Source organism: Callithrix jacchus, chromosome 6, assembly GCF_049354715.1.
Source record: "Callithrix jacchus isolate 240 chromosome 6, calJac240_pri, whole genome shotgun sequence".
Classification (NCBI taxonomy): domain Eukaryota; kingdom Metazoa; phylum Chordata; class Mammalia; order Primates; family Cebidae; genus Callithrix; species Callithrix jacchus.
In genome coordinates, this window is record NC_133507.1 from 79,913,422 (window position 1) to 79,938,975 (window position 25,554).

The following is a 25,554-nucleotide window of genomic DNA, read 5'->3' on the forward strand; positions in this document are numbered from 1 at the left end:
CCAATTATTCAGCCCCTGCCTACTTCCTTTTGCTCCCCAACCTACGCTCTCCCTCCTTCAGTGGGCCTCAGTCATTTTGGCCTTTCTTCTGTTCCTCAAATCTGCCAAGCCCTTTCCCTCCAGCATATACCCTTTCTACTGTCTGGGAGTGTTTTTCTGCTGGACCATGGGTCTGATCCCTACCCTACTATACTTTAATCATCTTTTAACCATGTTTTATATGAAGAAAACACAGGATGATCTTAGGTCTTCATTTACTTTTTATCTCCTGGCTGGAATGTAAGCTTTGTGAGAGTAGCAAACAAGTCTGCCTTGTTTACTGCTATATCTGCAGTTCCTAGAACAGTGCGTGGTTTACAGCAGATGCTGAATAAATAATTGTTAAACTAAAAGTTAGATGAATTTTAAAATATATTAAGTATCCACTTCACACTAAACACTAAAGATTTTAAAAAGGAAAAGGAAGAATTCTTACCCTAGACGGATTCAAAACCTGGTGACTTCAGACAGTTGGTTTTTCTCTTCTATTAGACATCCATTAAATTTTGCTCAGCAACTGGCAGATTCCTGGAAATTCAGGTCACCTGATTTCCAAAAATAGTCACCCACTATGATTCCAGATGATTCTATGGTGAAGTGATTATGCATCTTGCTTTGCCTGGGATAGACCCTGTTTACCCATGTTGTCTAGCCATAATCACTGGTAGTGCCTCTTTTTACTCTCAAAAGTATCCCAGCTTAGATGATAAATTATATGGTTACCCTATTCATTGATCAGCCAATTCATAAACACTCTTAATTATTTCTAGTTAGAGTGATTTAACCATATAAGCTACATAAATTCAGGAATATGGAAGGTCAAATCATATCTCTGGAAAGGGGTAACTTAAGAAATTAAAAATAAGACAAAAGATGGGATGGACCCAGCGCCAATTAGTGAGTCCACTAATGAAGCCGGAATTTCTCAAGACACGTTCAACAGTCATGAGAAGTGCAAATAAGATTTTACATGCAAACTATAACAGAGGTCAAGGACTCTTTATTGTGCCAGAAACTGTTCTGCATACATCACTTGCATTTCCTCATAATTACATTATGACTCCTATTTTACAGATGGTGAAATTGAGGCTCAGAGAGGCTAAATAATCCATCCACGGTCATACGGAAAATGTGAAGTTGGGGACCCAAATACACCTCTTTGTGATATCCTGCCTCAACTACTATGCCCATTGCTTCTCAATCAAGTAAACGAACAAGCAAACATGTAAATAATTTGATAAATGTTTGCTGTGTTTAAGTAGCTGTGGGAAATGCTAGGTTAAACTATATTAAATAGGCTGCTTTTCTCTAGGATTTTTAAATGTTTGTAACGTATCAGTGTGCTTGCTGAATCTTCAACAAGTGATGCGGACACAGTTTCACCCTCACTAATTGGCCCATGGTACCCTGTGTGTCAGGAGGCACTATAGCTCTGAAGAGCAAACATTGGCAAAGGCTGCTCTAGGAACCCCAGCAGGGCCAGCAACCTACTTGTCTGTGGGTCAGCCTTCCACTTGTGTAAACACAGACCCACCGATGGAGTCTGAGTCACTGCTTTTGGTGGGGGTTCCAATTTTCTCAGACCTGAATAGGACATCATTCTTGGATCACCTACGCTTCAGGGGCCCTACCAGTCCACTACTTACATCAGTGCCTTTTCACTTCCCATGTTGAACGTTCTGCTTCGTTTGTTTTCACCCCACCTTCATCTCATTTAAAAGACTAGGAGGCTCCATCGGGGACCATATAAGTTATTTTTAGCCAATGTCCTACTACAGTGTAATGACTGAAACCTCCTGAGCATTTGGGGTGCACGAGATGAAGAGGAGAATAAGAAAGACTTCTGATAGAAAAAGAACAAATACGTGGACTATTCTGGTCCTTTCTAAGACTTTTGCTTTTGGTGAAGAGTTGGAGGGCTAGGGAAATAGATGTGGAGGAGGGGAGAAGAGAGAGTGGAGGGTTGTACCTGTATTTTTCAGCTAAAAGTGTTTGTGCCTTCTGAGTTCAGCCTAGGGTGCTTTGATTCCACGAGGATGGAGGAGGCTATAGATAAATAATTAACAGACAGTATCAAAATCTGTCCACCTTTCACCATTTGCAGTCTCCTCACTGCAAATGTGGAGAGGTGCAACTCGGCGGACAAGTGTTTGTGTCCCAAGCGCAGTAGGGCTGTCTGCAATGGCCTTTGTCACTCAGTCATGAGCATCTTCCACTTCTTTTTCTTCTCACCTCCCACCTCCTGTCCCCACTCCTCAAAACCTTTCTGCATCCACCTTTATGACTGAAACTGACAGGTTTCAGAAGCCATTCCACTACTGTGACCCAGCCACACCAGTTCTTGCATCGGGAATAAACAGGCTGATCTATTGGTCCATGGCCTATGTACTTGACACAAATCATTAGAAAAAACAGAACCTTAACTCTTCTGTGCCCAAGATTTGCTTCCTATGTTTTATAACTGTGCTTTAGGGTGGGAAATGTTTTTGTTTTCATAAATGCTTATGAGGCTTCTAGACATAAGACCCTATTAAAATGTATTTAAAGGGATTGTAGTTCAAATCGATATGCATAGATATCGGTTTCCCACCTTGCCCTGTTGGACTTGTCAGCAAAACATCTTTGAGGTCTTGAAGTTGTCCCAGAGCCTTGGTCTGAAATAGATCCTGAACGGGCACCCTAGAGGGCGCACTGCTTACATTTTCTGCAAACAACGCAGAGCGCTCACTCCCAGGCTCCACAAAAGGGGAGGAGGCAGATCAGTTTCCTCCTCTCATTGAGAAAGCAGAGGATTGGAAGGCCGGGAGTATAAAGCCGCGCAGAGAGCGTGAAACAAAGCAGTCGGATCGGAATTGGACTTGGGAGGCCCGGTGAGGAGTCAGACAGAAAACTTGTTGGAGGGGAGTAACGAGCCGGCTCCGCTAGCTCTCCTCCTCGTCTGCGCCGCGCTTCAGGGGTTTTCCATCAGCCTTGCGATTTATTTTTATAACGAAAGACATATAAACATATATATAATTTTTCTTCATAAGAGAAAATTCCTGTTCCAAGAGAAAATAAGGCAACATCAATGAAGGAGAGAAGAGCCAGCCAGAAATTATCCAGCAAATCTATCATGGATCCTAATCAGAACGTGAAATGCAAGATAGTTGTGGTGGGAGACAGTCAGTGTGGAAAAACTGCGCTGCTCCATGTCTTCGCCAAGGACTGCTTCCCCGAGGTGAGTTGGCCCGCCGCGGCTTTCTGGAGGAGGTAGGCCCGTGGGATCCCCGTCTTGAGGTGGGCTTCCCCGCTTCCACCCGTTTTTCCTTAAAAAAAAAAAAAAAAAAAAAAAAAAAAAAAGTCGTCTTTCTCAAACCTTACTACTTTCCCCTGGTTAGACTGCGGGGAAGGAGAAAGTGCGCTGGAAGCTTCAGGGCTGGGACGCGCCTGCACATGGGCTGGTTAGCTCCTGAAACTTGTTCCTGTGTGCAAAACCCGGGGTTGGAGATTCGGGTCAGCATGTCCGTGAGAGCAGGGCGGAGCGAGAGGGGAGCAGGACAGGAATTTCGGAAAGGGTCTATGTGCTTGGTGTGTGGTCTGATGGGTGTGAGGGTTTTTTTTCTTAATTGGGGAGCGGGGAGGCGATTTTCAAAGGGTGTTCAATCGGTTTCGTGCGTTTTAAGATAACCTCTTCGCCCTCTTTCCTTCCTCTTTTGCCCATTTTGTCTATCCAGAATTACGTTCCTACAGTGTTTGAGAATTACACGGCCAGTTTTGAAATCGACACACAAAGAATAGAGTTGAGCCTGTGGGACACTTCGGGTAAGAGCGGTAGGACCGCGTGGCGCTTGGGGCGGGTTTCCAGCCGCTGGGGGATGAGCGGCGGGTCTCGGTAAACCGCGCGCTGCAAGCCGTCTGCGCCCCTCCATTAGCTTTGCCCCTTCGGAGGGATTCCCACGGTCTCTGCTGGGCGAAAATTGTATCCCTTCTGGGTGGGGGCGGCAGACGGCAGCGTGGACGAGGAAATGGCAGTGGGGTGAGGAGGGCACTGTGTGCCCGCAGGCTGACCCCGCGGTTGGAGCCACTAGTGGCCAGGTGGCCGGGCACAGTCTGCCCGCGGAGCCGTGGTCTGGTCGCCTTGGGGCGGCCGAGGTGGCCAGACGCTGGGGGGTTTGCGGAGGCTCCGCTTGCGCCCCCGCGGAACCACCCGGCTCGCGGCGGGTTCCCTCCTGATCTAACCTGATGGTTGGCTGGGAGGTGGGGGCCGCCGCGGGGGTGGTGGGAGGCGGGAGAAAATCCCCGAGGCGACGCGGTTACATGCGATTGCCGCTCTTGAGGGAGAGAAACTGAGCGCAGGCAGCCGCGGCGCCGGTGACGCCTACAGCCAGGAATGCGCTGGCGGCGCAGGGGCCGGGCAGCCGCTGGGCTTCCTCTTTGAGCCGCCGGCCGCCCGCGGCGCCTCGGTGCCCACCTGTACCGAACCTCCCTTTCTCCCCCACTCCATCCCAGTGATCTTGCCGTTCCCCTCCACCACACCAGCCCCTCCTGACCTCTGTTGCATCCCCACTCTGCTTGCCTCCAAGTCCGCAGGCAATACTATTCGCCTTTGACCTTCCCGTCTACTTGAATTATTGGCGCCGCGGTGGGTTATATTCATGGGTCTGAGGTTCAAGGCCGGGTTATTGCTTTCCCATGCGCCCACCCACCTACCTGGCGCGCGGTGTTAGGGAGGGCTGGGTACCCTACCGGTGGGAAGCCATCCGGCTCCCCGGCTGAGTTAGGGGTTTGGGCCAGGTCAAAGACCGTGGCGTGGCAGAGGGGCACCATCTAAGGTCTTGGCCGGGGACCCAGGCACCCGCCGCCCTAACCAGCGGTGTCCGGCGAGTCTGTTTCCAAGAAGGGTGTCGCCTCTGGAAAAGCAGGAGTCATTGGGAATGCTGGGTCAAGGCCCCTGCTTAGGGCTGGGAGTTTAGCCGGGAGCTGGGTTGCTAGTGGACGGAGCCAAATCCGGGGTGAAACTGGCGAGGAGGAACGCGCAAGTGCCAACAAGCAGGTTTGCTGTCAGGCGGGGAGGCCCCGAGGTGGAGCCGCGCCCAGCGGGGAGTGGCCTCATGGAGGTGCTTCTGTGAGCTTCCCACAACTCTAGGCTTGAACCGCTGGAGCCCCCGAGGGACGCGGGGGATCTAAGAGCATGAGGAAGGAACCAGACTGACAGGGTCGCCAGAGGCGGTCCCTGCACAAAGGCAAGCGAGAAGTCTCGCAAGAGCGAGCGCCTCTCACGGTCGGTGCCAGATGCTGCGACTGCTGCAGTGAGAAGGGCTGATTTTGTTTCCCCCTAGAGAGTCAGGTTCTTCTTTGAGCCGTTCCAAAGGCAGCAGAGTCAGGACTTTGCCGCCTTGTTTTGTGTTGGGAATTGTACACAGACTCGAAACCATAGAGAAGGTGTTGGTAGACAGAATTCAAGTGATTCCTTATTTCAGTAGTTCCTGTCATCAGAATTATTATACAGCCTCGTACTTAATGGGCTCTGATTCCTAGACACATCATGGTATGTATTAGTTATGCCTAGTGGATGTGACAGCTGGTGTGGTACCAATAATAAGCACCAGTACTCCCTGCCCCCACCCGCAGCCCTGTTTGGACCTAATGCACGATAAAAATTATTTTGGCACGGGATGGAGCATGGGTCTGATCCAGTCGTCGATACAAAGCTGTGTTTAGATCTTAGCTCTCCGTTACCATGGATTTCTGTGTGCAAATCCCCTACCTCCCTGGGTCTCATTTTCATCATCTGTAAAAAGAGGACACTGAACTAGATGATGTGCAGGATCTCTCCCAGCTGTACACTTCTTGGCTTTATTACGCTGGACAGGCAGGTCTTTTTGTTTCCCAGGATGTTGGTTGGTTTCAGCTTTTAGTCTCAAGGGATCTGGCATCCCGTGCTGGGATTTTCACAGCCTATATCCCAGAAGCCAGGTTCTGGGCAGGGGCAAGCTTCCTGGTGGATTTAGGAATGAAACCCATTTGGATAGGGAGGGGGAACGGGTGGTCTTATGGGAACGCTGGGCTATACATTCTCTATCTCAAGCTTCAAGAGTCACAGGACCACCAACGGAGATTTTGGATTAGATGCCTAAAGGGCTAAATTGACCTTTTTAGGGGAGAAAAGGCACATTATTTGATAAGGCTAGAAAATAAAACAAACAAAATGTGGGCAGTTTATAGTTAGAGGCTGTCCTTGGAATGTGCAGATAAATACCACTTCAGATATCTCATTGCATTTGATGAAAACTCTACAGTTTGTAGACTCTGCACACATAGCATAATGCCTTGCACACAGTAGTTATCCAATAAAATCTGATGAATGAATAAATGAGTAATGATATGCATAGTTTCCAAGGAGATGAGGTTCTCTGACATTTATTCACACTGAATTACCTGTGCGCAAAGAATGGCAACTTTATAAACAGTACCTTTCATCGAATTGAAGATAATCACCTGAAATGGAGTTTGTAGTGAAATAATCATTTGTCTTTTTATTTAATGAAACCAAAACCTATGTGTGTTTAACTAAGATACAAAGGTTTGAAAATGTGATTAAGAAAATTTTGTACTGCAAAATTATTCAGTAATGAAGTCTTAGTTAGAATTTAGATTTAAACAAATGGAAAAAAGAGGCATAAGGGAATTATTTAGAATTCTATTATGTTGTTCATGAGGTGAAATGCTAGTTAATTAAACACACGTCACCAAGCACCGCTTACTGAAATTCTAAGAATAGCCTGTTTCCACCAAAGGTGATTTGTTATATATATGTAACAGGAACAATTGCATCAGCAACTAACTATTTCAAGGATCTTTAACGTTTTTCCATTTAATTCCAAGCACTTCATGGCAAATTTCTGGACAGGATTATTTGTGGTAAATGTTTGACATTTTCTTGCCTATTAAGACATTTGTTTAGTTCAGATTGTAAAAATAATTGCATATACCTTATGCTTCCCCCCACCCAAAGGCCATCAATTTAACTCTGGAGAAAAAATCTAAGCCAAGTCTGCAAAGTTCTAAATGTCAGATAAATTAAACTTTCTATTTCCCTCCTATAACTTTGCGAAAGAAACTTGTATAGGAAAAATTGGGTGTGCCTGACTTATATAGGGTGAGAGATGGGGTGAACATTATCCTTTGAATGATAGTTCCTGTCCTGTTTACCTTCCTAGCACACATAGCACAATGCCTTGCACACAGTAGTTATCCAATAAAATCTGGATAACATTTAGAATACAGAAACTGTTCTTCTCTTTTCTGGCCTAAGTTGGACAGCTTCTCCTGAGGGGTCTACTTTTCCCCCCCAGCAGTCATGATCATGCATAGACAAAACTCTGCCAATTTGGATGTGGGAAAAAATATCAAATGGAAGTAGAATATGTGAAGTCTCTTTGCACCAAGAGAAAAAAAAATAATTCATTTCCTGCTTTTTGAGGTACAGTAACATATTTCCTTCCTTTCTCCATCCATCGCTTCCTTTTTCCACATCTACTATAAACACGTCCCTTGTTAGACCTTAGAGATACAGTGTGAATTAAGTACTTGGTTGCAGATCAGGTAGGGTAGTGGAGAAAAGCCCTTCCGGTTTAGTGTATAGTACATTGACAACTCATGATATACCCAATTTTGTCAGGTTCTTGAACCCCAGTGCCCTCTTCCACTTGGTTGCAATGTTTTTCCTTTGTCAGACATCCTAGAGCTTATAGACACTCTGGATCCTCTTTAGATAGGAAGCAGCTGCCCCACTCCTCCCATTGCATACACCAGTTAAAGCAACTACCAAAGGCACTTTGCTAGTCGATTCTTAGAGCTACAGTACTCCAGCCCCTCTCCAAAATAAACAAATCCTTTGTAAAAATGCTGTATGAATCATCTAAAAGAGGTAATTTTTTAAGTCCCATAACTATTTCATTTTCCTAAAAAATATTTCTTTTTCATTATAAAATGAACATTCTTAATAGTTGCAGAAATGCTCCCACTGATTTTCAAATTTCACCCAATGAGTTTCTGCAAAACAATGGGTAATAGTTTAGACATTGTAAAATAATAAGGATGACCAAAGTAATTCTAATAACTTGTGCTTCAAAACTGACCACATTTGCCAAGCATAGAAGTCATTTGTAGCATGAAGCCAAATGCCTCTATTAATAGAAACGTAGTCATTTAAGGATCACCGTATCTTTTCCTAAGAGATTTGATTGCAGTATAATTTCAGCACATGTGATTTAGGGAGTAATAATCATTCATTCCAGCTTTTAACCAAGGCAAGTTAATGCACATTTTATTTAAGGCTTATTATTACTTTTAATATATTCAGTTCAGCTGTTAAAATTCCCCACAATAACTATGCTATTGCCTCATGAATACTCTTTTGAATCTTGTCATGATCCAAGCTGCTTTTAAGCCCTAAGTGCTAAAGTTAGTACTTCCTATTTTAGTTTTTAGCATTACTAACGGTTAAGGTAGTATTCTTTATTTTTTGTACTTAGAGAAAAAGGGAGGAAAAAATCTTAATTAACTCATGGCCTTAATCTGAGGACAAACTTCTATATAAACAGAAGTCTATCTAAGTTGTTACATTTAGCTTAGACATCAAGTATGAAGATGATCTTGGTGACAAGCTCTCTAATGAAATATTTCTTAATAGGGATGGAAATGGTTCAGCAGTATTGGAGATTAGTATATAATTAATCCAGAAAAGCAGCTTAAAAAGAGATCACTGCTCTGTCTCTCCCCCTCCCCCCTTTTTTAGTGATTTAGCATATAAATGAACACATCTAGGTAAGACATATAAAAATGATTATAAAACCAATAAACATGGTTTAGGGCTTTCTGTGCGCATACAATATGCTAGGTGCTATGGAAGGGGTACAGAGCTGGGCTACAGCAGCTTCTGTCCTTAGGTACTCACAATTTCACCATGTGATAAGGCAGATGTGGTTAAAACATGAGTGACAGTGAAATTTGAAAAGTTCAGGCTTTCCCAAACTAACAAAAGAAATCAAACAAGGAGCCCAGATTAAGTGTCAGGTGTTTAGATGGGAGGAGATGCCTGTAGACTGAGACTTGAACAGGGTAAGGACATCCTTCTTCCCTGATACCCTTCTTCAAATACGCACAGGACAAACAGAGGACATAGAAAGACTTCCTCCTGTCTAGTGCTATAGTACTTGTTTATAGGAAGGTGAGTCTGGAGGTTCTAAAGCTGGACTTTTCCAGGAGCAACAACATCCAAAGGGTTGTCGAAGGTCGCATGGGTAGCTCAGGCTCCCTAACTCATGACGTATATGCTTATATTTAGTGGCTCTCAGAGAAAACAAGTTTCTGGAAGCTGAGAATTATAACTTAAATTAACCTTCTTGGAGAAAGGAAGAGGTTAAGAATTTATGAAGGAGCCAGAGAAGTATGGGTGCTTGGGATTTGAATGTCAAGCTCAAAATTGCAGGAAACCAGTTATTTTATCAGGTAGTAATGATTTGTTGGAGTTTAGGGTGTCAAAACTAGGTTTAATTCTTAACTTGGGTTTTCACACTGCAACTCTTTAAGAGAACTGGGTTAAGGTAAAACAGATAGTTTGGATGGTGGTTTCCATCCAATAAGATGGTTTGGATAGTGGTGAGTACCATCCAGTAAGTTGGTTTGGATGGTAAGCAGTACACAAAACAGTGCATCTGGGGATTTGTCCATCATGCAGTAATTTCCATTTAAATCATGGAACCTCCCAAAAAAATGGGAGGGGAGGTATGAATGCTCTTTCTAAGTCTACATCTGTCTGTACATTTGTTTTTTAGCCCTATTTAGTGCTGGGTTTTTTTTCCAATTTGGTTTTTTGCTAAGTTGCACATTTCAATGAAGCATCCAAATTGGTCATTCTGATACCACCTGAAATAACCAGATGTTTCCTCATTAATCCAGTTCTTTTGCATGTAAATATGACACCAAGGACCAGTACTTTCTCCAGTTAGCTCATGGTGCCTGGCGGTCTGTGCCAAATGAATTACTCATGGCTCAGTCATTTTCTGATATCCTTTAAATGTCTTCTCAGTTGCTACATATTGGCCACTTTCTCAAGAGTCTGCCTTGGCAAAACAGACATTTTATTGACATGGAATGTAAGTTGCCTCAGAAGTTCGACCAGGTGTTGTACACATTGGTTTTGAAAAATGAGCCTGATGACCTAGTTGGTGGAAAGATAAATTCACTCATGGGATTCTACCCTAAGAAATCTGATTCTTAGGTATGATATGAAACAAAAACTTTAATCCATTATTCCGATATACTCTTTTAGGGATATACAGATACTCTTCTCACTAAAGCTCTTGACTTACCATGGTTCCACTGTCAGTAAAATACTTTGATTCTTACATATTTTTAAGTATCTCAATAAGATTAGGAGTTTAAAGCTACAGCTTTATTTAAAGACCAAACATAGCTACCTCTCTGACTTTCTAATTTTGTATCTACATTGCCCCTAGAAATAGAAAATACTTATTCCATTTTAATAGCAACACATAAATGCCCACAAAATTATATAAGATCTGTTCATAATTCTGATTATCTGAATCGATGGAAGAGACAAACAAAATATTATTCCTGGGAGTGTTCGTTGCATATTTTCAGGCACGGTATGTGTCGTGCAGACTACTTGAGATGAGAACTGAACAGTCCTAGTATTGAGTATTGAGTGAGATACAAAAGCTCTGCCCAGACTTGCTTCACATTCTTGAGATTGCTGCTAATTTAAAGCTTTTACTCTGATTAGAGATGGCCTAAGGAAATGCAACCTTATAATAATTGGGCAGATCATACCGTCTCACATGTTAGCGGCTGCTGGGTTCAAATGTGCTCGTGGTGGTCACTAAAAATACCAAAACTTAATCTACTTTTCTTGTCCAAAAATATGCAGTAGTTTTAACTTACTGTTCCTGGTAAAAATTTCTTAAGGAGGAAAGGGAAGCTTTTCAAATTAAGGTTCAAGTTAATTCAGTTATATTTATGAAATATTCAACAAGAAGGGTTTTCAGTTCTTCAACTTTTTCAACGCCTCACAGTGTTTAGACTTTAAACTGGTTTTGCAAAGGGTTCCACAAAGCCTCCCTTTTGGGCACGAATCTTCTTACATATACATTTAATTATGTACATATATGGTGAGTTCTATCTTTGCGAAAGGGTGACTTCAGCAGGCAGGTATGTGTCTGAAGAATTAGTTTCTGGGTGAGGCACATTGTGACTATTCTTGGGCTGGAAATTTCGCTCTCACCCAAAATTAATGATCTTGAATACAAAGATGGATAGATCTAAAATTTCAAAAGCTCTCTAGAACTTTGATGATGTTTGCCAAACTTGAGATACTTAGAGAGTCCCAAGCATGTGCTTGTTCCAGTCTCTCCCAGCAAAGACTTTCAACTATATTTTCTTGGGGAGAAGCTTACGCATTTTGCGTACATAGTGTAGTTGTTTCTTTACAGAGTTTCCCAAAGTTTTCCCTTCAGAGGTCTGGCAGGTTGCTTAAAAAGGACATTGGAATAGTGTTGTGAGCTTAAAGTTTTATATAGTACTAGAGAAATGCTGCATCTGAGAATTCCCATATTCATGAAGCCTATTCCACATGCTGAAAAGAGTTTTATTTGACAAACAAAACACAGTACAGAAATGTTATTGGACTTTAACTGTAGTCCATTCTTAGGTATGAGAGCACATACTCTTATGTATATCAATACCTACCATGCACTGAAGTTGAAGTTGAATACTTTCATACATAGTAAAAAATGTTGAGCCCTCTTGATTGTGATGTGTTTAGTTCTACAATTAGCACCTTAGGAGTTTTTCATGTGCATCTTTAAAAAAACCTGTAGAAGTTATTATTATTTTGCTGTCTACCTTCATAGGCTGTTGCAAGACTTTTCTGGAGAGATATAAGAGTTAGGGGCAGGTACTGTTCCTCCTTTACCCAGGTATTTCAGCTCTTTCCTTTGCTGTCATTTCTGCTTCTCTATATTGCTTCTCACTTCACAGAGTCATTCCTGGAATTCCTCCTTTTCTTTTGGCTTGTGTAATCTCACACATGCCTGTGATTCCACCATGCCCTCTCCAGCTTTGCTTGCCTTACTTCCTTTGTTCAGTCTCTTGGGCTTTATGGGGAAGAAAAGGAAGAATTCCAAGTTCTTAAACACAGAGCAAACACTGTAAAGTTACACAGGAGGCGTGTTTTTTTTTTTTTAATTTTTTTTGTTTGTTTGTTTTTTATCCTGAAAGTCCTGCTTAGCTGATGAATTACATGTTTCCTGGTAGGATAGTTCTTTGATAATTCTATATCAATTTTTTTCACTATAAAAAATAGAGACAATAGATATTTCTTAAGTTTAAGATAAACTTAAACTTAACCTATCAAAAATATAGTAAATAAATGGTCTCATTTTTAATAAATTACTCTTGTCATTGGTGGTCAAATTATGCTTATAACTAAGAAATATGGGAATCAGTTTTACCAGTACCTTTGGATACTCTTGTTGATCTAAAAGCAGCACTGTTCATTAGCAAAAGTAATAGAATGGGATCAAAGTGTCATCCCTAATTAGATCATGTTAAAGCTCTTAAAAATTACCTGCCTACCTTTACAAGCACGGTGGTTTATTTCTCATGAAACTTTATACTACATAACATATGTATTTTCACTCATTTTAATCGGATTAAAAAAAAAAAGCAGAACTTCCCTGAGAATCTGGTTTAACTGGAGAGCCCTGTTTCATTTTGAAATCAGGCCGAAGTCTAAATTTGGCAGGTATTTGGATATATGCACTAAGCACAGAAGCCAGCCCACTTGATTTTAATAGGTAGCATTCTCCAGCAGGGGACAGAGGGCTGAGCATAAAACCAGATCTCCGTTGTGGCCATAATATGGGTGGGGGATGGGAAACACAGTCCGCAAAGGGAGGGGTCATTCCCAGCAGCCATGTGGTGACCTGAATGTTGAAACCATTCCTCGAGATTTTCCTAGCAGTCTCAATTTCAATTAAACTATTTTACCCTCTTTGTATTTCTTCAATCGCTTTTCCTAATTTTTGCATTTGGAAAAGATAGTCTCCAATGTCATAGAGTCGTCTTACATCTGGAATTAGCACTGAGTACAGTACTCTTAGGTCATACAAATTGTATCCTGAAAGGAGCAGGTACCTGGAGATGCCAGTCCTCTAAAGATCAGGTCTGCTTGAGACTGGAAGCTCTCCACAGGGAGAGAGTGGTTTCTCCTGATGTGAGTGATTTCTGGGAAAGGAGATCTCTGAGGCCTGGTTAGGTTTCTGACAATCCTCTTGGCAGCTTTGCCTTCCTGGCTCTGGGATCAGGTCGTCTCTCGCTGATTTGAGGAACAGAGGAAACTCTCGTTTATATGGTCAGTATTTGGAGCTCCACTCTGTGATCTGGAATTTTCTGACTGCTTGTTTGGAAAGAGTCATTCAACTGTTTACAGCAGGAGTTGTGCTAGAGTTAGGCTTTGGACACAGAAACAGAAAAGGTTGTAGTTGAGAAAGTGTGAACTTCTCAGAATTAATACAGAAATACTAATGTAGCCATAGTGTTCAGCCATCTCGTTTCTGATGCCTCTCAAGTGTTCAAATGAGTGAACTATTTGTGAATTATTCTATTCACCTCAGAGTTCTTTCAGTGACTGTCAAAGCAGCCACAGCTTGTCATTTTCAGAGACAACCTCATTCTAGTGTACCTTAATATTTAAAATGACTTGACTTTTTGAACTCGAAACCCCTTAAGCTTTTGGGAAATAGCTTTCAACTGTCAGCCTCTGCTATACCACGGTCCTGGTTCCAGATGTGGATAGGCAGCTCATGAACAGTTCTGGCTACACTCTCTATTTGTTCACACTTTTCTTCCTGATTCTTATAACATTCTTTTCTTCCTTTCTTAGCAGACACACGTGGCTTGAAGTTGTCACTCTCCAGCGTAAAGCGGCTAGCGGAAAAGCCACTGTTGCCTGGGGTTCCACAGTGGATGCAAGGGACCCAGAGTGTACTGTGTGAATAGAGGGTGATGCCCCTGACTAGAGTGTCTTTTAGATCACAAGAACAGCCTCCAAGCAAATGTTGTTTTGATAGAAATACAAACAGTGATATTTTTTAAAGCTGCCTTTTAAGTCTCTCTTCCTGACTTTGCCTATTGAGGTTTTGATTTATCAGGGGACAACATGTCCCGTTTCTCTGCTCAAAATGGAAAGTGATGTCAAAATGAAATAGACTTTTAAAAAGAGTTTTTCTACTCTGGAGTCAGAAATATGTGTGTGTATGTATTTGCCTAGTGAAATCATGTTCATGTGATGCTTGTAAAATGTCAGTATATGAAAACTATTTCTTAAACAAGCAGCATTTGGAAGGCTGTGTTTAGTTTTCTTGTCACATCACTTCATAACTATTGGCCTCATGTCATTGCCCATCCTTTGGAATAAAGGAATAGAAGAACTTAAATGACTAGAGAGTTCTGTGGCTAAATTAATTGGCTAGTGCCTTGAACCTTTAGGGTACTCTGGATTTAATTCAGGTTAAGACCCTTGGATCATACCTCAGTGTCACTCTCAGAGATGGGACTGTGTAAAAAAGTGACATGACCCTATGTAAGTGACATGACATTTATTATTTTTAGTTGCAGCGGGAAGAAAATCTACATAGGGTTAAAATAAGCAAGCTCAAAGGTCAGCGATCTGTCTAAACTTATAACTTGAAGATGGGTGACACTGATGTGGTTTACTGTGGTTTCTCTTTGCGTGGTTGAACCCACTCTCTTCCTGTCTTCCTCATTCACCCCCGTCCTACTGTCAGATTGATCTTGAGTTTTGGTCACTTTCCCAAGAAGTAGCTCAGTTTATGATTCTTGCTACCACTCAGCTTTTATCAGTAGCGGTAATATAACCATAATACCCACAGTTAATACGTATTGATCCCTTACTAAATACCAGGCACTGGCTGCGTTTGCTTAATCTCAGGTGTGTAAGTTGTCAGCATCTTCACTTTATGAGTGAAGAATTGGAGGCACAGAGTCCTAAAATACCTTGCCCCCTCCCTCTTGAGTGCAGGTTTGCACTTAAGACCACCTGGCCCCAGGTGCTTCCCCACCCAGGTGACTTTAGGCCCTAGGCTTTGAACCATACAGATTTCACCTTAAGATCCTGGCCCTCTTGAATTTATGTCAGATGCATGTAAGGCTCCATTCATCATATATTTCTAAGCAGGCTTTTGTGTGTCTGTTTAAATTCTTTTCCAAGAATTCAAGGAAGTGGGGGTCGGGTTGTGATGTGACACTCAAGGGACTTAGCCCAAAAGGGTAGAGTTAATGCATGGCAGACAAGAGGACGCTCACCTGAAAGGTTGTGTATCTGTTTCTTCTCAGGTTCTCCTTACTATGACAATGTCCGCCCCCTCTCGTACCCTGATTCGGACGCTGTGCTGATTTGCTTTGACATCAGTAGACCGGAGACCCTGGACAGTGTTCTCAAAAAGGCAAGTGCTGGGGAATGATGACACAGTTCAGTACTGGGTGATGTACACATAGAAACTTGGGGTTTGCCGGGGAGCTCAAAGACTCTAGTCAATTCCCTGCCTTACAGTTGGTAATCACACACTAGAAGGAACCCTCTCACACCAAAAGGGGTTTCCAAACATATGTATCACTAGTTTTGGTGATGAACCTGCTTGAAATTTTATTTTATGAAGCTCTGAAACAAAATACCCTTTAAGGGCCTGCATATTTGTTCCTTGGGTGGAAATGGCACAGCTAAAAACAGTTATATTTGATTACTGTCATAGTCATGTCTTCCTTCCTTCTTTCAGTGACTCAACAGATTGCACCTTAGTTTACAGATTTACATTTAACCTCAATTCAGATAATGAAAGGAATGCAATAATGGCTATTTTAATAAAGAAGCTCTGTTTTAGTTATGGTGTTACTTATTAGAAACAGAAATAGAGCTAGTATAGGAGAAATAGGGGTGTGTCCTTAGACATCAGATAATGTGAATTGTCTGATGATCAGGTATCTTTCTAGTAATGTAGAAGCAGTGCTTGTGAACATGTTATAAATTGTACACATAGTTTATGAAGGCAAAGGTAAGTCAGGTTCCACCGATAAAGAAGGAACCTAACTAAGGTAGCTATGGATTAAAGGGACCAGGGTGGGGATCAAGAGGAAGAAGACCTATTACAGGATGAGTCACAGGAACCAGGGAGGCCAGTGGGAGGAAAGGGCATTTCTTGACCTCCAGCAGCTGGTACTCAGCCTCCAGGTAGTTGTAGAAGGCACATGCCATGCTAGTCCGTAGACCAGCAGTTATTCATCTCTCACTATTTCCTCAGCCCTGGCCTGTGAGCTGTGGGGTTTCAGAGTCAAATCCTTGGTGGAGCACTCCCTCTCCTCCCCTCACTGGCTTAGACACTGGATGTGGCTGAAAGCAAGGCAGTGTCAGCTGAGGGGTGACCCACGCTGCTGTCTGAGTATGGTAGGGATTGAGAAAAACAAACACTCACGCAGTTGGCTGGGTTGGTTTTGTTTTTGTGGTTTCAGTTTTTAGTGGAATTTGTATTTTGTGTGTTTTTATTAGTTTACATTCCCCTATTATGTTTGATTGCTTGGCTTGTGTGTCATTGTGAAATCAAGATTTGAAGTATAATCATCCTTCTGTCTCTGCTAAGTATTACAAACAGTTCAATGAAATATGACTTTCTTAATAGATCAAAGGCTCTTTTTCCCTTTTTAGCTCCATTCGATTTTGCGTAATACATATCTAACACAAATAATGCTAATGCTTGTCAAATTCAGGCAGGAATACACCTTTCCTGTCTTTAATGCTTGTAAACAATTGCTAGACATGCAGAGGGAGGCCAAAGTCATTACACAGCGAAGAGCAACATAACAACGTGTCTAGTTCTGTCTGGAGATAAAAGGGGTTGCTTATTTACTGGAGATTTTACTTGATGTAGTATCAGGCTATGCATAATTTATGATGAAAAGCCTTTCTTCTGTTTTATTTTGCTTTTGTCTTCTAAGACCAAATGAATAGTGACTTCGGCCTTATAGATATTAATGAGTATGTTTTACATTCCTGTGAGGTTTAAGGCTCGTGATAGATAACCCCTGTGGTTTGTCTTGATTAATGGAACCCTTTAAGTCCTTCACTATCAAAGAGGAGGTTAGAATGACTTGAAGTAGGAAGGATTTTTTCTTTCCAATTTACCTTCCACTTCTAATGCCAGTGCCACCTAGCATGTGGTAGGTGTTCCTACATAATTCCATAATTCTGAAAGGAATAGAGGAAGGGAGGGAGGGAGGGAAAAAGAGAGGGAGGGAGGGAGGGAGGAAGGAAGGAAGGAAGGAAGGAGTGGACAAAATGGGCTCTTATGGAAAGTATATTACTTCTTTGAATCCACTGGTATAGTTTACACTAGAGTTCATTGCCCAAAGTACACTTCTAGTTTTGGAGATGTCCCCTGTGGTGATCTTTTAAGGTATTCTTGCAGGATGTCCCTCTTATCTAGTGTTACACTTAATACATGACTTAATCACCCCCACTATTCTGTGAATTTTTTCTAGAAGACACAGCTGTATCTTAATCATCATTATCACTGCCACAGTAGTTAGTAGAACACTTTACGTATTTGTGAATGTGGGTGGGAAGAATTAGGGACCACTTCCCTATCTCAGCCTCTCTAGGCTCTGCCCTTTGGAAGCCAGGTATCTACTCTGACTGCCCTGAACCCTTGACTCCATGCTGTTGCAGAGCTCAAGCTTGAGGAAATGAAGCCACAAAAAGCCACTCGCTTGTTCTTAAAGAGGACAGTGGGAATTCCCAGCCAGGCATTGCTGAAGGTTCTATTAATTCTTGTTAGATCATGAAACAACCAGAAAAATTGGACTAGGTTGAAATATTTAACAGGTTATGTAATTTAAAAACGTAACTGAAGGGCATATGAGCTACAGGACCAGACGCCTTCCTGATCACCCAAGAGATGTTCCTTTGCAAATGTCATAGTCTGTGTTGATGCAACCACGTGACTAGATGCTCCTTCAAGGCAGGATGTTCTGTTTTATTAACTATCTCAGGTACTTAAACAGAGCCTCAGCTCATGGTGGTGTGCTTCAGTGTTTCTTGATGGGATCAGGGAATGCATACTTGGGCTAGCATGGCCTCTGCCTTATCCCCAGCCTTCTAGTTAAGGAGGATCAGATCCATATATCAGAGGATGTGGTCACTATATACAGGATTATAATTATTCTTAAGCCATATTTATCTTTCTGAGACACACCAATAATTAAGAAATTATTGAAGCTACCTTTGGACAACATGTACTAAGTCTCTTTCAGTAGCAACTGATGAGTCACAGAGAGGGAGAATTGATCATAATATACTTAATCATTCGCTAATGCTTAAAAAGTAGTAAAACTTCATCTATTCAGGAGATGAATGCAGAGTTTGCTTCTTTATCTCAAGGGATACTCCTCTTTAAATATCTTTTTAAAGTGTCTTTCTCCACAGTTGAGAAATGGTTTTCATGATATGGATACCACTACTTTCTTCCCTTTTAATCTTTTTGCTTTGTTTTGTTCTCATAGTGGAAAGGTGAAATCCAAGAATTTTGCCCAAATACCAAAATGCTCTTGGTGGGCTGCAAGTCTGATCTGCGGACAGATGTCAGTACATTAGTAGAGCTCTCCAATCACAGGCAGACGCCAGTGTCCTACGACCAGGTATGTATGTTGCCCATGTGCAAAAAAAAAGTAGGTTTTAGAAAGAGTGAAAGAAACGGACTACATCACACATAATAAATTACATAAAAAGTAGCTGCTTTTCTAAAGGCTCAGCCAGTGGTCAGTTGTGAAATTTAAAATACTATCATTTATTAGTGTAATTACATGATATTTGAGTACATAAACAGTTGAAATGCTAACCTAGTATATTTCTGCAAGTCCCAGTAGGTTTAAAGTTAAATAGGTTTAAGAGAGAATGTGGTCAAAATCAGTAATACTCTTTAAGAGAGGTAATCTGATTTTACAGTCAGCAGCACAATAAAAAGGCTCTTGCCAGTAAAGTGGACTCCATAACACCATCTTTCAGAGTCTTCATTTCTTTAGGCATTTCCCCTAAGTATTTAGAAATGAGAATCAGTTTCGAAAGCTCATTCTCTTGAGACCTACAACCAGATTCTAAAGAGAGTTCATGTTGAAATACCAGAATTTTATTAAGAATCATCATTTTAAATACTGCAGTCTTCTTAGTTTTCCATTTCTCATTAACAAAAATTTGGTTTTTTAAATAAGTAGTTTTGGTTGATGTGCACATGCTTATTATTGTGCATATTGGTGGTATGGTTTGTACTAAAGTGGCAGATGTCAAAATAGTATTATTCCTTTCCTCAACTTGTTTTGACCCTAAGTAGGACACAATCACATACATTTCAAAATTGATTTTAAATTTCATTCATTGCCCTGTTTGGGTCCAACCTAGTCACTAGTCTTGAATGACATTTACCTTCAAGAAAAGAGAAATGGAGTGCCCCATGAGGTGCTGGAACAGGCTCTGGAGGCCGCCTTGCCTCGGCCAGAGCTATGTGGAAAATGCAGAACTTATGTTCATGACCTTCAGCTAACTCATTACACTAAGATTCTCTGGGTCATGCCGTGCTTGCTGTGACCCTGGAAAGCCTGAGCAACCAGTTAACTCTTGGTTTCAGTTGATGGTGAAGATGAATCACCTTCTTAGCTCCACTCTCCACTTCTCTGAATCACCTCATATTAAGTGTTTAATAACCAGGGTCCTCGTCTATTAAGATCAGCCTTTAGCATCTATGCAGAGCTCTAACACCTGTAATGAGCCGTGACAGTTGGGCATCTTAGGATTGACTCTTGACTGCAAATATTTATGAAGTAATAAATAAGGCAGTTCAAATTTTAACAACTTTTTTTTTTTTTTGCAATGACACTTGGAAAATTCAGTTAACATATTAGCAAACATTTTGCAATGCAGTATTATTTCGTGGTACTGGAAGATACTAGCTAACTTTCCCCCAAAGTCTTACTGCTGGTTAAAATCCCTTCTTTTGCTTCGCAGGGGGCAAATATGGCCAAACAGATTGGAGCTGCTACTTATATCGAATGCTCAGCTTTACAGTCAGAAAATAGCGTCAGAGACATTTTTCACGTTGCCACCTTGGCATGTGTTAATAAGACAAATAAAAACGTTAAGCGGAACAAATCACAGAGAGCCACAAAGCGGATTTCACACATGCCCAGCAGACCAGAACTCTCGGCAGTTGCTACGGACTTACGAAAGGACAAAGCGAAGAGCTGCACTGTGATGTGAATCTTTCATTATCTTTAATGAGGACAAAGGAATCTAGTGTAAAAAACAACAGCAAACAAAAAGGTGAAGTCTAAATGAAGTGCATAGCCAAAGTCATGTATACCAGAGGCTTAGGAGGCATTTGAAAGGATGCACATCTTTTTGGAATCCTGTCCTTAGGTTCGGCATGTAGACCAAGTGGTGAGGAGTGAATACACGGAAGAGTTTTGAAGCGTGACTTGAAAAATATGCCAAAAAGTGAGAGATACAAATGAGCTAGAGGAAGATGAGGGGGGATGCGAGTACCTCCAAGAAGAAAAATCACACTCTGAATGGTGCTTGCATTTTTGTTTTTTGGTTTTTTGTTTTTGTTACAATCTATTCATGGTTCTCTACTTTGATTTAATTTTTAAATGTTTTAATCTCCTTTACAAAAAGTATATGTTAATATACCATCCTCACCGGGGAACTGGCACTGTGACCTTAGCATTTAGTTTTCTAGAGGATGTGATCTAATTTCTTTCTAGCTCATCATTAAAATGGAAATTGTATCAGGACCCATGGGGATATCCAGAGGAAAACTTCATGAGGCTTTGAAATCTTGCCTGCCTGAAGATAGCTGAGTAGGATGGCTCTAAGGAAAGCTTTTGCAATCTTGCAAGATTGATAGACCAACACTACAAAGATTGCATAGATCAAATAGGAAAAAGAAGTGTCGATTTTTATTCAGTCTGATGGTTCTGTTATTCATTGTGATTGTCATTAAAAAGTGGTAAATTGCTCAATGTAATATTTTTGTGCGCTGTTTAGAAAAGAAGTTGTGTGATTTTTTTGCCATCGTTGATAAAAATGCAAAGTCAAAAGGTGTCTTGGTTTGATGTCATAGAATGATCCAAGGAGAGAAAAACTGTAGTTACTGTTTTCAGCGGAAGAGGTAATGAGTGAAGGAAAGAATAGTAGCAGAAAGCACAGTTTGAGTAAAGCTGTCTGGAACTAAGTTACCAAAAATACAAAGCAAAAGGACTATTATTTTGGGTTGAAGCTCCAAAACTGGCAGCATCTAATGATCTGTTGGTTTATATCACTTTCATTAAATGAACATCGATGAGAGAAGAACCCACTTACCTGAGCCTTAGAGAATCCCTAGTGGAAGATTATATAACAGAGTTTCAGTCCTGGCACAACACTAGGGCATTTCTAGAGCGTGATTGCTAAACCTCACTGAACAGATGCAGCCCAGGTCCATGTTCAGCACTTATTCGCTGTTGTTACATAAAATAATAAGCATTTAAAATAGTTTACAGATATTTTTGACCAGTCCCTTTTAGAGATTCTTTCAGAGAAGAAACCAGATCTGACCTGTTTATTGTTGGCGCTTGTTGAAAACGAGCTTTCTTTCCAATGATAATGCTTCGTTTTTGAAGTGTTGAAGCTGTGCTCCCCTTAAATTGTGGCAGGAGAGGAAATTAAAGTAATTACAACACTCAGTTCTATGTCTTACAAGCACTTTGTTTTGTCTCTGCAAGAAAATACCATTCCAGTCATTTCCCATAAAATACAGACATTTTACCAACATAATATGCTTTGATTGATGCAGCATTATGCTTTGGGCAGTATTACAAAATAGCTGGCGAGTGCTTTCTGTATTTAAATATTGTAAAAAGAAAATAAGTTATAACTGTTATAAAGCAGAACTTTTGTTGCATTTTTTAAACTGTTGAAGTCACTTTGTATGTTTGTTTGGTCAATGTTTCCGCAGTATTTATTAAAACATACTTTTTTTTCCTCAAATAAAAAAGTAACCATGTCTTTGTCTAAATGTGATCTGTCTTTTATTATCTACTTCCTGCTTTAGCTGTTTAGCTCTGTTCTTTAATAGGGGTGATTACAGAATCTAGCCTAACATTTCCTGAACTAGAAGGCTTTGGAATTTTTTGATTCTTCATAGGAGTAGCAGATAAATCTGCATATATAAAATATTTTTATGATGCTTTTATAAATCACAAGAAAAAAAGGGGCATAATTAGATTAAGTGATTTGATCATATACAAAAAAAGAGCCATGATACTGCCTACAATTAACTTATATAAAATATGGAAATCCTAAAAGTCTTTAAGAATGAAGTAATATGATGCAGTCTCAAATCACAGGTTTAATGCTAATATGAACCTTGTTTGCTTCTCTGCCCTGTGGGGTCCTGAGCCTTGGTCCGTAACCCAGTCCATCCACCTTGAAAGGTGTATCCTTGTTCGCAGTGGTTAATTGTGTAGCTGACCCAGCACCCAGCTTTTGCAAAAATTAGTGGAAGGATTAAAAAAACGCAAAACAAAAATTGTCTCGCATATGGTAGTAGCATCTTTAAATAACACAGTACAACATAATACAAGTTTCCCCACTGACTTCAGAGATGTACAGTAAGCATGGAATAGCTCAAAATAGAGGACTATCTCCCCATAAATCCAGTTGATTCTCAGTCTTTCAGCTAAAATACAAATAAGTTTTCCATAAGTGTCCAACGATACTCCATGTGGGATTTTAAAACTTAGTGCTTCTTTCTACACAGCAGAGTCATTTCATATAACAAGTGCATCCTTACGGCTTCTTTTTTTCTGAGTGGCATTGGGAATCTTGAAGATATAGTTACTTGCTTGAAACCAATTCTCAGAAGCCCAGAGCAAAGGGGGAAGCAGAAGATCCAGCATGAGTGAACAAATTAAAGCACACTGACATTATGAAATGGCCTTAGAAACAATATTTAAAAGCACAGAGATTTACTGAAAATGTCTGTAACTCATTTTTGTTCTCATCAAATAGTAAAGGAAATAAAAGTACTTTCCAAATTCTTGGTGTTGAGTAAATTCTGAGCATAATGTCTAAGACAGGCTTGCAAGAAACTATTTCTCAACAATCACTGGCATGGAAAAAAAAAGCTAAGGTTGTGCTGAACTTGGCAGTATTTTACTTGCTGTACAGTAATGTTCCCCTCTGGTCAATTGTTCTTTTCTAGCAGCTTTAATTTATTGAAGCAAAAGAAAAACGTTTGTCTTCAGCCTTGGGCATGGATGTCTTCCTTTTCTCTGACTTCCTGCCTTAGCAAACATTTCTTCTAAGCATTCTGTGAACATTCCTTTCTATTGATTAATGATCAAGGTTAATGACTTTTTAAAGACTAAAAGGTGTTTTTCAAACTCTGAGTAAGAATTACACTGTCTCTCTCACTTCTGTTAATCTTTTACAGGAATAGTTTCTTAGAAGATTCTAGTCTTACAGGGAGTGTGTCTTAAGTGCAAACTTAGAAACAACCCAGGGAGTTATTTTTACTAGAAATAATCTTTTAAAATGACCTCATCTTCTAACTTTCCTGAAACTCTTAAAGCTGCTCATCCTTTTTCTGCTGGATTATTTTGACACCATCATTCTGTTTTAACCTCAGAGTGTTTATTTTTATCATTTTTCTATTCACCAAATATTTATTGAGTGCTTACTACATTTCCTGAATCCTATGACTCCTATTTCCCCCTCTGCCTTCATCTCTCTGTTTGCTCTACTTCTTGGGTGGTGAGATCACTGTGAGGGGACAATGAAAGGACTCATGATGGTTGACACACATAGCCTGTCACAATCTAGAGATTATTGAATTGCTCTCGAACTAAGGGTTTCCACAGCAATAGTTCTAAAATGCTTCAGCCTGAAATGGATGCTGTAGATGCCAGCATTAAAAGAGTCAGTTTTTCTAAGTTTGGCACATAATCATGAATGAAATGAAATCTCTGATGTGGGGAATTTATAATGTAGTAGTGGGACACAGTCACCACCAAACCATAATGCACAGATCTGGTTGTCATTACGATGGATGCTTAACTGAATCATAGAAAGTGTTGGTACTAAATGTTCTGGTACATAGCCAGGCACGTGAATGCATCAGCAACATATGTTACAGCACATATGCAATGCTATCAGTGCAGCAGGAAATTTCGAGTGCATCTTAATGCCCGTGGTCCATTTATGGTGACTGTAGCAAAGCAACGTCAATGACAAGGTGGCCAGTCGTCATTACAGTGTTTGCATAATGAGCATACATTTTTGTGGCAGGTTAGAAGTCCAGTAGGAGAAAATGTTCCTCCACAATTGAGCAGGAACAGCTCTTGAACAGTCATCTTTTTGTTTTAAAATATGCTGGCATTACTACAGATTTGTATTATCTTTCTGCTGTGATATCTTCAATTGCTGACCATATTAAAAAAGAGAAATTAAAATGAAGTTTGAAGTAAATGATATAAAATTCAATTATAAAAATAAAATTAAATCTTAGAAGATGACAAAAAGACAAAGTAAGCATTTTGGTTAAATATAGAGAACCCATCATTGATCTAATGTTGAAAATACGTATTTTTGGTAGTCCAAAAGACCTCTTAAAAAGTGTTTGCTAGCAATAAATTCTCAGGCTCTATGTCTGTTCCCCATTGGAAACTCAGGGAACAAATTCTGGTGAACACCAGAATAAAAATTTGCAGAAATGGCAAAGCCAATTCACTCTTCAGGACTTTAATTTTGGATTTTGTTTCTTTTTAAAGGATCTATGATGATTTTCCTCCATGGACACTGAAGTACTGACAATGGATCTCTACAAAATGACTAAATTTTTAAAAAGACATTCCACAATAATGGAAATTGGGTCAGTATATGGTCAACCCCACTGTCAAAGTAAGAGCTAACACTGAAATTGCACAAATCATGTGCCAGGAGCTGTTTTAAATGATTCACATACGTCACATATTCCCCACTACAAGCATACGCAGTAAGTTAAGTATCATCAAGTTCCCAATTTTGTAGATGAGAAGACAGATATCTTCTCCAAGATCATATGGAAGAATGAAGATTGCAGCTCAAGCAAGGCAGTCTGCTCTGCAATCCCAAACTCTCTAACACAACACCATCTTGGCACAGACAAATTCTTCACGTGTGTGGCATGGTGCCCCAGGCACATGAAAGCTAAACTCCATGGCCACACAGCTATGGAGCCCCAGTGTAGCCACATCCCCTTCACTTTCCTCATCCTTCTTTGATTCTGACCTTTTCCTGAATCCCACGACTCCTCCATCTTCTGGATCCCCCTCTGCCTTCACCTCTCTGTTTGCTCTACTTTTTGGGTG

At 40.8% G+C, this 25,554-nt stretch overlaps 1 protein-coding gene and 1 long non-coding RNA gene across 2 annotated transcripts; one reads left to right on the top strand and one right to left on the bottom strand.

Annotated features, from left to right (window-relative positions):
- Window positions 1-1,022: 1,022 nt before the first annotated feature.
- On the bottom strand, window positions 1,023-5,041 carry LOC128932382 (uncharacterized). The gene is made up of 2 exons (XR_008482165.2): window positions 4,729-5,041; window positions 1,023-3,344 (listed from the first exon to the last, which is right to left on the bottom strand). It is a non-coding gene; the product is annotated as an uncharacterized LOC128932382 (long non-coding RNA).
- On the top strand, window positions 2,879-22,220 carry RND3 (Rho family GTPase 3). Its single transcript, XM_008998909.5, has 5 exons — window positions 2,879-3,256; window positions 3,753-3,840; window positions 15,460-15,569; window positions 18,676-18,810; window positions 20,171-22,220. Exons 1-5 carry the CDS (start codon window positions 3,107-3,109, stop codon window positions 20,420-20,422), a joined length of 735 nt encoding a protein of 244 aa, XP_008997157.1. The 5' UTR covers window positions 2,879-3,106; the 3' UTR covers window positions 20,423-22,220.
- Window positions 22,221-25,554: the final 3,334 nt, after the last annotated feature.

Bases quoted from the DNA above. Each gene is read 5' to 3' on its own strand.
- RND3 (XM_008998909.5), top strand. From the start codon at position 3,107: ATGAAGGAGAGAAGAGCCAGCCAGAAATTATCCAGCAAATCTATCATG. The intron at 3,257-3,752 runs GTGAGTTGGCCC...TTGTCTATCCAG, and splicing joins CCAAGGACTGCTTCCCCGAG to AATTACGTTCCTACAGTGTT. The intron at 15,570-18,675 runs GCAAGTGCTGGG...TTGTTCTCATAG, and splicing joins TGGACAGTGTTCTCAAAAAG to TGGAAAGGTGAAATCCAAGA.